We start from the raw sequence: 11,465 nt of genomic DNA on the forward strand, positions 1-11,465 counted from the left end.
GGAGAAACTCAGCGGGTGCAGCAGCATCTATGGAGCGAAGGAAATAGGCAACGTTTCGGGTCTCGACTCTTCTTCAGACTGATGTGGAGATGGGGGTGGGGGGGGTCTGAAGAAGGGTCTCAACCTGAAACGTCGCCTTTTCCCTTCGCTCCATAGATGCTGCCTCACCCGCTGAGTTTCTCCAGTAAATGAGTAGAATTAGGCCATTCAGCCCATCAAGTCTACTCTGCCAAAACTGAGTTTGTGTCACAAATGAGCCATGATTTCCATGAAGCAGGCTTCAAGGGGATGAGTAATTTCAGCTCATAATTCAGCTATCCCTCTCTTCAAAGTTGATGTAAGATCCAGTGTTGCTATTTATTACTTAAAGCCGTGTTTCAGTGCAAAACTGTACAGTCATTCTCAACTGGTTTTGAAACTGTCTCACCCCCCCCACACAATTTGTTTGTGTCTGACATTATGAAGAATACCTTCAAACAAATAAAGCAAATTTTTTTTTGGCTAGGAAGTGATTTGTTCATCTTGTTGCCACCTTGCATAGTGGGTGAACTGTGTGCACCCACACCCACAGAGCTGTTTCCTCTCTCGAGCTCAGATGTTGAGAGAGGCATTGGCACCTTCAAAGGCTGTGTGGCGCGCAGCAAGGTGACTAACCACTGTCTCCTTGTGTTCCTGCAGACACAGCTCACAAGTGGCTCCACTTCATCGTTGGTTACCCAGCCGTTGATTGCCCAGCCGATGCAAACAAACAGGAGGAGGGTGGCGATGCTGGCCCTTGCCTTGGTGGTAGCGGTCTTCGTTGTCTACCCCGGCAACTACGCTGGGCCCACGGGACAACAAGCCAGGTCGGGCAGGGACCCGCTGGTGGTGTTGGTCTGGAATTGGCCATTCTTCATGAACTCCACCGCGGAGGCCAACGTGTGCCAGGATCTGTACGTCATGGACAACTGTGTCCTCACCTGCAACAAGGCTGCGTTCAGCCGGGCAGGTGTGGTCGTGTTCCACCACCATGAGCTCCAGAGCAACATTTCCAGCCTGCCGCATGGAGCTAGACCTCCCCACCAGAAGTGGATCTGGGTGTCCCTGGAATCCCCGTCCAACACGAGAAACCTTCGCCAACTCAACGGCCTCTTCAACTGGACAATGACCTACCGGGAAGATTCGGACATCTTCATCCCTTACGGCAGCCTGGTTAGTAGACGCCAACACGACAACTTTACCATCCCAGAGAAATCTCGCCTCGCAACCTGGATTATTAGCAATTACCACAAAAAGAGCCGCAGGGCAGAAGTGTATTTCAACCTGAGCAAGCATATGCAAATCGACATCTTTGGGAAATCAGTCAAAAAGTCCCTGAACAAGACACTTCTGCTGCCAACAATCTCGAAATACGCCTTTTACCTGGCATTCGAGAACTCCATCCACAAAGACTACATCACCGAGAAGTTGTGGAGAAATTCTTTCATGGCCGGGTCGGTCCCTGTGGTCCTTGGTCCTCCCAGGGCCAACTATGAAAGGTTTGTCCCTGCAGATTCCTTCATTCACGTCGACGACTTCACTTCTGAGAAGAAACTGGCCGAGTTCCTCAAGGAGCTGTGGCGGGACAGGACTCGCTACGAGCAATACTTCAACTGGAGGAAGCAATACACAGTTCAGATGCACACAAATTGGACAGAGAGGTTTCGTACAATTTGTTCCAAGTGGAACAGCCTTCCTCAAACTAAAACCTACGATAATTTGTACAACTGGTTTCATGAATAAGGATTATTTTTAATATACCTCAATTTAGTTTGTTTGTTTAAATGTGTGTTTTATTAATGATAAATGTGAAATAAAATGGGATTAGAATCATAGAATATTACTCTTCTGAAATGTCTTGTTGGTTTTGATATTTTATTACCCACTGTAGTTTTTGTTTTGCATTAGGTAGACTTTGGTAGAGTTACTAATAAAGGGTAGAAAATATATATAACCATATAATATAACTATTACAGCACAGAAACAGGCCATCTCGACCCTTCTAGTCCGTGCCGAACACGTATTCTCCCCTAGTCCCATCTACCTGCGCTCAGACCATAACCCTCCATTCCTTTCCCGTCCATATAACTATCCAATTTATTTTTAAATGACAAAAACGAACCTGTCTCCACCACCTTCACTGGAAGATCATTCCACACAGCCACCACTCTCTGAAATATACCTGAAAAGAAGATAGTAGTTGTGTAAATTGGTGTAAGTAGTTAACTCTTTCGAAGATATAGATAGGACAGGTTTGTAGAGATATGGCAGGTGGGACTAGTGTAGCTGGGGCATGTTGGCCGGTGTGGGCAAGTTGGGCCAAAGGGCCTGTTTCCATGCAATATCACTCTATGACTATCCCAGTCTACATGTCTCTCAGTGATGATATCCAACAGCCTCCACCACCTCTGGCAGCTCATCCCATCCATTAATAATTCTCGGTGTAAAATAAAAATTCCCTTCAAATCCACTTCAATACTTACCTTAAACCCACACTCTCGTTTTTGATGCTCCTACCATGCACAGAAGCTTTGACTCACTGCCCTTGCTGTGTCACAGAAAATCTAGTGTGAAAACAGGCCCTTCGGCCCAATTAGCCCATGCTGTCCATGATCCCACACTAGTCCCACCTGGCATGAATTGAATACATTTTATTCATATTATGTACACATACAAGGAATTTGCCTTGGTGCTTTGCTCGCAAGGATTAAAACATGATATACAGTAGACAATTAAAAATAAAACATTATAATTTAAACAAATAAAAATAAAATACCAGAGCACAAGGAGGCTTTTGGTTATTGAGTAGAGCTACTACTCGTGGAAAAAAGCTGTTTTTATATCTGGCTGTGGCAGCTTTGACAGTCCGGAGTCGCCTTCCAGAGGGAAGTGATTCAAAGAGTTTGTGGCCAGGGTGAGAGGGGACAGAGATGATCTTGCCCGCTCGCTTCCTGGCCCCTGCAGTGTACAGTTCATCAATTGGGGGAAGGTTGCAGCCAATAACCTTTCTCAGCTGATCGAACGATTCGCTGCAGCCTCCGGGTGTCGTGCTTGGTGGCTGAGCCAAACCAGACCATGATGGAGAAGGTGAGAACAGACTCTACGATGGCCGTGTAGAATTGGACCATCATTGCCTGTGGCAGATTGTGCTTCCTCAGCTGCCGTAGGAAGTACATCCTCTGTTGGGCCTTTTTGACTGTGGAGTCGAGGGTGGCCCCCCATTTAATGTCCCTGGAGATGATGGTTCCAAGGAACTTAAATGACTCCACAGTTGTGAGTGGGGGGGATGGGAGGGGGATCTCTCCTAAAGTCTACAATCAATTCCACTGTCTTAAGAGCATTGAGCAAGTTAAATATTTAATAAACCACTGAAAGCTAAAAATATGGCCCAGCGTTGACCCGTATTTTGTCCATTGTTTGCCATTATATAACAGTGATTGCAGCTGCAACAACGATATGGTTGTAACTAAAATAAGTCAAGTACTTCCCCTTTCACTGAAACATGCCCGCATCACCTTCTGCCCTGCCAGTGCGATGGTAAAAGACAATGACTACACTTTTATTTGGAAGAAGGGTCTTGACCCGAAACATCACCCATTCCTTCTCTCCAGAGATGCTGCCTGTCCCACTGAGTTACTCCAGCATTTTGTGCCTATCTTTGGTTTAAACCAGCATCTGCAGTTCCTTCCTACACAAACCTTTTTTTTAAGTGTTGTTCAGTTTAGTTTATTGTCACGTGTACCGAGGTACAGTGAAAAGCTTTTTGCTGCGTGCTAACCAGTCAGTGAAAGACAATACATGATTACAATCCAGCCGTCCACAGTGTACAGATACATGATGAGGGAATAACGTTTAATGCAAGGTAAAGCCAGCAAAGTCCGAGGGTCACCAATGAGGTAGATAGTAGTTCAGGACTGCTCTCTGGTTGTGGTACTCCAAAGATGTGCAGGTTTGTTGGTTAATGGGCTTGGTATAAACGTGAACCTTTGTGTATGGGGATTGGTGCTGGTTGGTACATACTCAGTGGGCCCAAGGGCATATTTCCATGCTGTATCTCGAAACTAAATTAAACTACCCACACTAGCGACAATTTCACATTTTGCGATGCCTATTAACCGACAAATCTGAACGTCTTTGGAGTGTGGGAGGAAACTGGAGGAGATTTACTAGAATGATTCCTGGATTAGGTACAGGGAGAGATTGAAAAGACTTGAATTATTTCCCCTGGAATGCCATGTTGTGTGGAGAAACAGTACATTATGAGGAGCATAGATAGGGTAGACAGTCAGAACACTTTTCTCAGGATAGAAAAATCAAATCCGAGAGGGCATAGTTTGTAGGTGAGAGCGGCAGAGTATAAAGGAGATGTGCCGGGAAGTTTATACCGAGGGCATCGAATACCTGCTGCGGTTGATGGATGATTGGTTTAGCTTAGTTTAGTTTGGAGATACAGCGTGGAAACAGGCCCTTCGGCCCACTGAGTCCGTGCCGACCAGCGATCCCCGCACACTAACACTAGGGACAATTTACATTTACACCAAGTCAATTAACCTGCAAACCTGCACGCCCTTGGAGTGAGGGAGGAAATCCCAGGAAAAACCCACGCAGGTCACGGGGAGAACGTACAAAGGATCGAACCCGGGTCTCCGGCGCTGTAAGGCAGCAACTCTACCGCTGCGCCACCGTGCAGTTTAGCTTATTAATGTCACCACTATCGAGGTACAGTGTAAAGGGTTTTTGCTGCGTGCTATCCAGTCGGCAAAAAGAATGTATGTGATTACAATCAATCCGTCCACAGTGTAACGATACTGTGTAATGTCTCTCATGCAGCAGCGAATGAAGCAGATACGATACACAGACCATTTAAGAGACACGTGGATATATGTAGGGAATGAAGGGATATGGATTACAGTGTATTCAGAAAGTATTCTGACTCCTGAAGTTACTATTTTCCACGTTTTATGAGAAATAACACAAATACATGCGGGCAAGCTTGTAGCGTGATACCCAAGAAGACTTGAGGCTGTAATCGCTGCCAAAGGTGCCTCAACAAAGTACTGAGTAAAGGGTCTGAATACTTATGTAAATGTGATATTTATTTTTAATTACTTTGTAAAAATTGCAAACCACCAGTTTTCGCTTCTTCATTCCGGGGTATTGTGTGTGGATTGATGATGAAAAAAACCTGAATTTAATCAATTTTAAAATAAAACTGTAACATAACAAAATGTGGGAAAAGTGAATACTTTCTGAATGCACTGTATGTGCTGGTAGATAGGAGGGGAAAAGGACCCGGCCTGAAGGTCCGTGGGTCACCAGTAACGGGATGGAGCCACTGGAGGGATCAGCCGCGAGGAGCAAGGGTGGGGTGGGGGTGTGGGGGTGAATCGGGGTAACGCCTCCAACTGCAGGCTTCAAGGTCGACAGCAGGGGGCCACAAAGATGGCCGGGCGAGGAGAGGGGACGTTGGTTGGCGGGAACAGCACCAGTACATCGAGCCCGCGGGCCGACCCGACTTTGGACTTTGAATAATGGCGTCAAAAACAGCGGCGCCCGCATGTGCAACGCGTGTGGAAAGAATCTCACTCTTCAGTTGCGTGTGTGACAACTAAAACTCCATTCAACCATTGGACAATTGATGGTTATGGCATTGTGTTTGGCGCACACAAATGGCGGGCGGCACGGTGGCGCAGCGGTAGAGTTGCTGCTTCACAGCGCCAGAGACCCGGGTTCAATCCCGACAACGGGTGCAGTCTGTACGGAGTTTGCACGTTCTCCCCGGGACCTGTGTGCTCTGGTTTTCTCAGAGATCTTTAGTTTCCTCCCACACTCCAAAATCACAAGGAATACGAGCAGAGCACCAGGACAAATTCCTTGTATGTGAATACTTGGCCAATAAACGTATTCATTCATTCATATCTCTAAACTAAACTGGCGGTTGTGGGCCGAAGAGCCTGTTCTTGTGCTGTACTGTTCTACGGTCTATGTTCTGCTCTGAGCTGTACAGGGTGCTGCCGCCCTCTCACTGGCACGAGGAAGCCACACTTGCGGTTTGCTCAAATGTTTCATTACCTTATTCTTTTCAAAATAACAGGATACAAGTAGAAAATTGACCACTTCCTGAAGCAAGTGGAAAATAACAAAGAAGCAAGACTCAACCGTCTACGAGCCTGACCTCTCCGCGCAAGAGGGCACGCCGCCCAACAGAAGGGCACTGTGGCATCAGTCTCACCCTAGAAGCATAGAAACATTAGAAAACACAGGTGCAGGAGTAGGACATTCGGCCCTTCGACCCAGCACCGCCATTCAATACGATCATGGCTGATCATCCACAATCAGTACCCCGTTCCTGCCTTCTCCCCATATCCCTTGATTTCGTTAGCCCCAACAGCTAAATCTAATGCCCCTGTCCCACTTAGGAAACCTGAACGGAAACCTCTGGAGACTTTGAGCCCCACCCAAGGTTTCCGTGCGGTTGCCGGAGGTTGCGGGTGGTTGCCGGAGGTTGCAGGTAGTGGAAGCAGGTAGGGAGACTGACAAAAACCTCCGGGGATCGCACGGAAACCTTGGGTGGGGCGCAAAGTCTCCAGAGGTTTCCGTTCAGGTTTCCTAAGTGGGACAGGGACTTTAACTCTCTCTTGAAAACATCCAGTGAATTGGCCTCCACTGCCCTCTGTGACAGAGAATTCCACAGATTCACAACTCTCTGGGTGAAAACGTTATCTTCTTCTCAGTCCTAAATGGCCTTATGATTAAACTGTGACCCCTGGTTCTGGACTCCCCCAACATCAGGAACATTTTTCCTGCATCTAGCCTGCCCAATTCGTTAAGAATTTTAGATGTTTCTATAAGATCCCCTTTCATCCTTCTAAATTCCAGTGAATACAAGCCCAGTCTACCCATTCTTCCATCATATGTCAGTCCCGCCATCCCAGGAATTAACCTGGTGAACCTACGCTGCACTGCCTCAATAGCAAGAATGTCCTTTCTCAAATTAGGAGACCAAAATTGCACACAATACTCCAGGTGTGGTCTCACCAGGGCCCTGTACAACTGCAGTAGGACCTCCTTGCTCCTAAACTCAAATCCTCTCGCAATGAAGGCCAACATGCCATCAGCTTTCTTCACTGCCTGCTGTACGTGCATGCTAACTTTCAGTGACTGATGAACAATGTCACCCAGGTCTCGTTGCACCTCCCTTTCTCCTAATCTGACACCATTCAGATAATAATCTGCCTTCCTGTTCTTGCCACCAAAGTGGATAACCTCACATTTATCCACATTGTACTGCATCTGCCCACAAACCCAAACTATACAAGTCACCCTGCATCCTCATAGCATCCTCCCCGCAGCTCACACTGCCACCCAGCTTTGTGTCATCCGCAAACTTGGAGATGTCACATTTAATTCCCTCGTCTAAATCATTAATATATTGTAAATAACTGGGGTCCCAGCACCGAGCCTTGCAGCACCCCACTAGGCACTGCCTGCCGTTCTGAAAAGGACACATTAATTCCTACTCTTTGCTTCCTGTCTGCCAACCAGTTCTCTATCCATGTCAATACCCTACCCCCAATACCATGTGCTCTAATTCTGCACACTCATCTCTTGTGTGGGGCCTTGTCAAAGGCTTTTTGAAAGTCCAGATGCACCACATCCACTGGCTCTCCCTTATCAAATTCCACTTGTAACATCCTCAAACAATTGCAGAAGATTCGTCAAGCATGATTTCCACTAAGTTGATCCCTTTGAAATACAAAGAGAAGTGAAAAGATTAGGCTATTACCCTTGGTTTTGGTCCAATGAATGAGAGGGGATCCCTGTGAAACATACAATCTTTCATTGAAGATAGACACAACGTGCTGGAGTAACACAGTGGGTCGGGCAGCATCTCTGGAGAGAAGGGATAGGTGACGTTTCAGGTCAGAAACCTTCTTCAGACTGAGGAAGGGGTTCTGGACCGAAACGTCACCTATTCCTTTTCTCCAGAGATGCTGCCCGACTCGCTGAGTTACTCCAGCACTTTGTATCTAATACAAGATATGAATGTGATAGGAGCAGAATTAGACCATTCGGCCCATCAAGTCTACTCCACCATTCAATCATGGTTGACCTATCTCTCCCTCCTAACCCCATTCTCCTGCCTTCTCCCCATAACCCCTGACACCCGCACTAATCAAGAATCTATCTATCTGTCTTAAAAATATCCACTGATTTGGTCTCCACAGCATTCGGTGGCAAAGAATTCCACAGATTCACCACCCTCTCTGGCTAAAGAAATTCCCCCTCATCTCCTTCCTAAAGGAACGTCCTTCAATTCCGAGGCGATGACCTCTAGTCCTAGACTCTCCCACTAATGGAAATACACTATCTGAAGAAGGGTCTCTACCCGAAACGTCACCTATTCCTTCGCTCCATAGATGCTGCCTCACCCGCTGAGTTTCCCTACCAATGGAAATACACTATATTAAACTGAAGAGGTTAGCTAAATAAGAGGACATTTCATTACCGTTTACAAAAAATACAATTGACAATGAATGAACTGAACCAGAACCAGAATTATGTAGAAGGATTATCCACTGACTCTTTAAACCTTAGACTGGGTTATTAAAGCCCTTCTTCAAGACTTGAATGCCACTGATATCACTAATGTAGATGAAGCTCACCTCTACACTCTAGGTACATTGACCAAAGGTTAAGCTGTTTTGGGTGTTGAGCAACCAAGGACATTGGCTGTGACCTCTTGCTGATGCAAACACACCCTGAACAGAAAACACAAGGGTTTACTGCACAGCTAGTCATGACCCAATGGCTTTTACTTCATGACTCCACCAAGATGATTACTGCATGCAGTTCCAACTCAGCACAAACCCTTTGTGTAGGAAGGAACTGCAAAAGCTGCCTTCACCACTGGCATATTGTTCTCTGTGTTCTCTGTGGAGGCCAATTCACTGGATGTTTTGAAGAGAGTTAGATATACGTAGCTCTTGGGGCTAAGGGACTCAAGGGATATGGGGAGAAAGCAGGAACGGGGTACTGATTGTGGATGATCAGCCATGATCATATTGAATGGTGGTGCTGGCTCAAAGGGCTGAATGGCCTCCTCCTGCACCTAATGTCTATGTTTCTATGACAGCACCCGTAGTCAGGATCGAACCTGGGTCTCTGGCACTGTAAGGCAGCAACTCTACCGCTGCGCCACCGTGCCGCCCACATATATCCTATTCGCTACAATGAAACATACCATTGTGGAATGACATTGGCAAAACAAAGTATCTGAACAGCTTAACAATAACTCCCAGGATGTCCCACACACTCAGGATCTTCTTCATTCAATGTTCTATGTTTCTATGTTTCAATCTCTAAACGTCTATGAAGATGCCACGCAACTACACCAGTCACGCTGAACTAACAGCATAGGGCAGCACCTCCTTCCACTAAGACAAGGTGATACACCAGCTTCTCGTTCTCACCCAACAAACGACTAACGGAAACCTCTGGAGACTTTGTGCCCCACCCAAGGTTTCCGTGCGGTTCCCGGAGGTTTTTGTCAGTCCCCCTACCTGCTTCCAGTACCTGCAACCTCCTGCAACCTCCGGGAACTGCATGGAAACCTTGGGTCTGAAGAAGGGTTTCGGCCCGAAACGTTACCTATTTCCTTCGCTCCATAGATGCTGCTGCACCCGCTGAGTTTCTCCAGCATTATTGTGTATAAACGGCTAACAAAGACCTGTTTCCTTTATCATCATAACTTTTTTCTATATCTATCTTTCATTCATTGCTCTTTATATCTCCACATCATAGTCCATATCTCGCATTCCCCTCTCCCCCGACTCTCTGTCTGAAGAAAGGTCTCGACCCGAAACGTCACCCATTCCTTCTCTCCAGAGATGCTGCCTGTCCCGCTGAGTTACTATGCCCCTGTCCCACTTAGGAAACCTGAACGGAAACCTCTGGAGACTTTGCGCCCCACCCAAGGTTTCCGTGCGGTTCCCGGAGGTTGCAGGTGGTTGCAGGAAGTTGCAGGTAGTGGAAGCAGGTAGGGAGACTGACAAAAACCTCCGGGAACCACACGGAAACCTTGGGTGGGGCACAAAGTCTACAGAGGTTTCCGTTCAGGTTTCCTAAGTGGGACACGGGGCATTCAGCATTTTGTGTCTGTCTACACCAGAGCTTAAAACTGTGCAAGTGGCTCCACCCAGTGTGCAACCTGAGTAATTACAAAAGATACATGGACATCAAGCCTCCTCCATTTAACTGGCCAATCTGTGTGGGAAGGAACTGCAGATGCTGGTTTACAGTAAACACAAAAAGCTGCAGTAACACAGCGGTCCAGGCAGCATCTCTGGAGAAGGAATGGGCGATGTTTCAGGTCGAGACCACCCAGGTTTGAAGAAGGGTCTCGACCTGAAACGTAACCCATCCTTTTTCTCCAGAGATGCTGCCTGTCCCACTGAGCTACTCCAGTGTGTCTACCTTGTATGTTTCATTGTTTCATTGTTCCATTTTGGGACATATGCCAATAAAACACTCACGACTCTTGAATGAGTCAGAATGCATTAATTGGAGCCCACAGCCACTACTTCCATTGATAGCGGTACAGTTGCTGCCTCACAGGGCCAGAGACCCGGGTTCGATCCTGACTACGGGTGCTGTCTGTACGGAGTTTGTACGTTCTCCACACGACCACGTGGGTTTACTCTGGGTGCTCCGGTTTCCTCCCACACTCCAAAGACCTACGGGTTTGTAAATTAATTGGCCTTGGTGAAATTGTAAACTATTCCTAGTGTGTGTAGGATAGTGGTTGTGATCGCTGGTTGGCACGGATCTGGTGGGCCAAAGGGCATGTTTCCGTACTGTTTTCTCTAAACTAAGGAATGTCTTTAATCAGAGGATGGTGAATCTGTGGAATTCTTTGCCACAGACAGCTGTGGAGGCCAAGACAATGGATATATTTAAGGCAGAGATAGATGGATTCTTGAATAGTACGGGTGTCGGGGTTTATGGGGTGAGGGCAGGAGAATGGGGTAAAGAGGGCGAGATAGATCAGCCGTGATTGGATGGTGGGGTAGACTCGATGGGCCAAATGGCCTAAATCCTAGAACTGAAGAACATGAACATTTGAAGTAACAAAAGGCAGAGAGTTTAATCAGTTGAAACTTAGTGGATAAACGCTGCTTCCATTTCAGATTTCATCTATATAAATACAATAGTATTCGCTTGATCATGTATCTGTACAATGACTGGCTCGATTCCAATAGAAACATAGAAAAGTAGGTGCAGGAGGAGGCCATTCGGCCCTTCGAGTCAGCACCGCCATTCAATGTGATCATGGCTGATCATCCACAATCAGTACCCCGTTCCTGCCTCCTCCCCATATCCCTCGATTCCCTTAGCTCTAATCATCTTTCCGCTGACTGGCTATCACAAAACAAAAGCTTTTCACT

The 11,465-nt window shown here is 46.8% G+C and overlaps 1 protein-coding gene across 1 annotated transcript; it reads left to right on the plus strand.

The window, feature by feature from the left end:
- The first annotated feature begins 540 nt into the window (after nt 1-540).
- fut7 (fucosyltransferase 7) lies at nt 541-2,669 on the plus strand. Its single transcript, XM_055660345.1, has one exon. The coding sequence runs from the start codon at nt 739-741 to the stop codon at nt 1,759-1,761; it is 1,023 nt and encodes a 340-aa protein (XP_055516320.1). The 5' UTR covers nt 541-738; the 3' UTR covers nt 1,762-2,669.
- The last annotated feature ends 8,796 nt before the right edge of the window (nt 2,670-11,465 follow it).

Source organism: Leucoraja erinacea, chromosome 31 (assembly GCF_028641065.1).
Source record: "Leucoraja erinacea ecotype New England chromosome 31, Leri_hhj_1, whole genome shotgun sequence".
Lineage (NCBI taxonomy): Eukaryota > Metazoa > Chordata > Chondrichthyes > Rajiformes > Rajidae > Leucoraja > Leucoraja erinaceus.

What these genes read in the sequence shown, in the direction of transcription:
- fut7 (XM_055660345.1), top strand. Translation starts at nt 739, where the DNA reads ATGCAAACAAACAGGAGGAGGGTGGCGATGCTGGCCCTTGCCTTGGTG.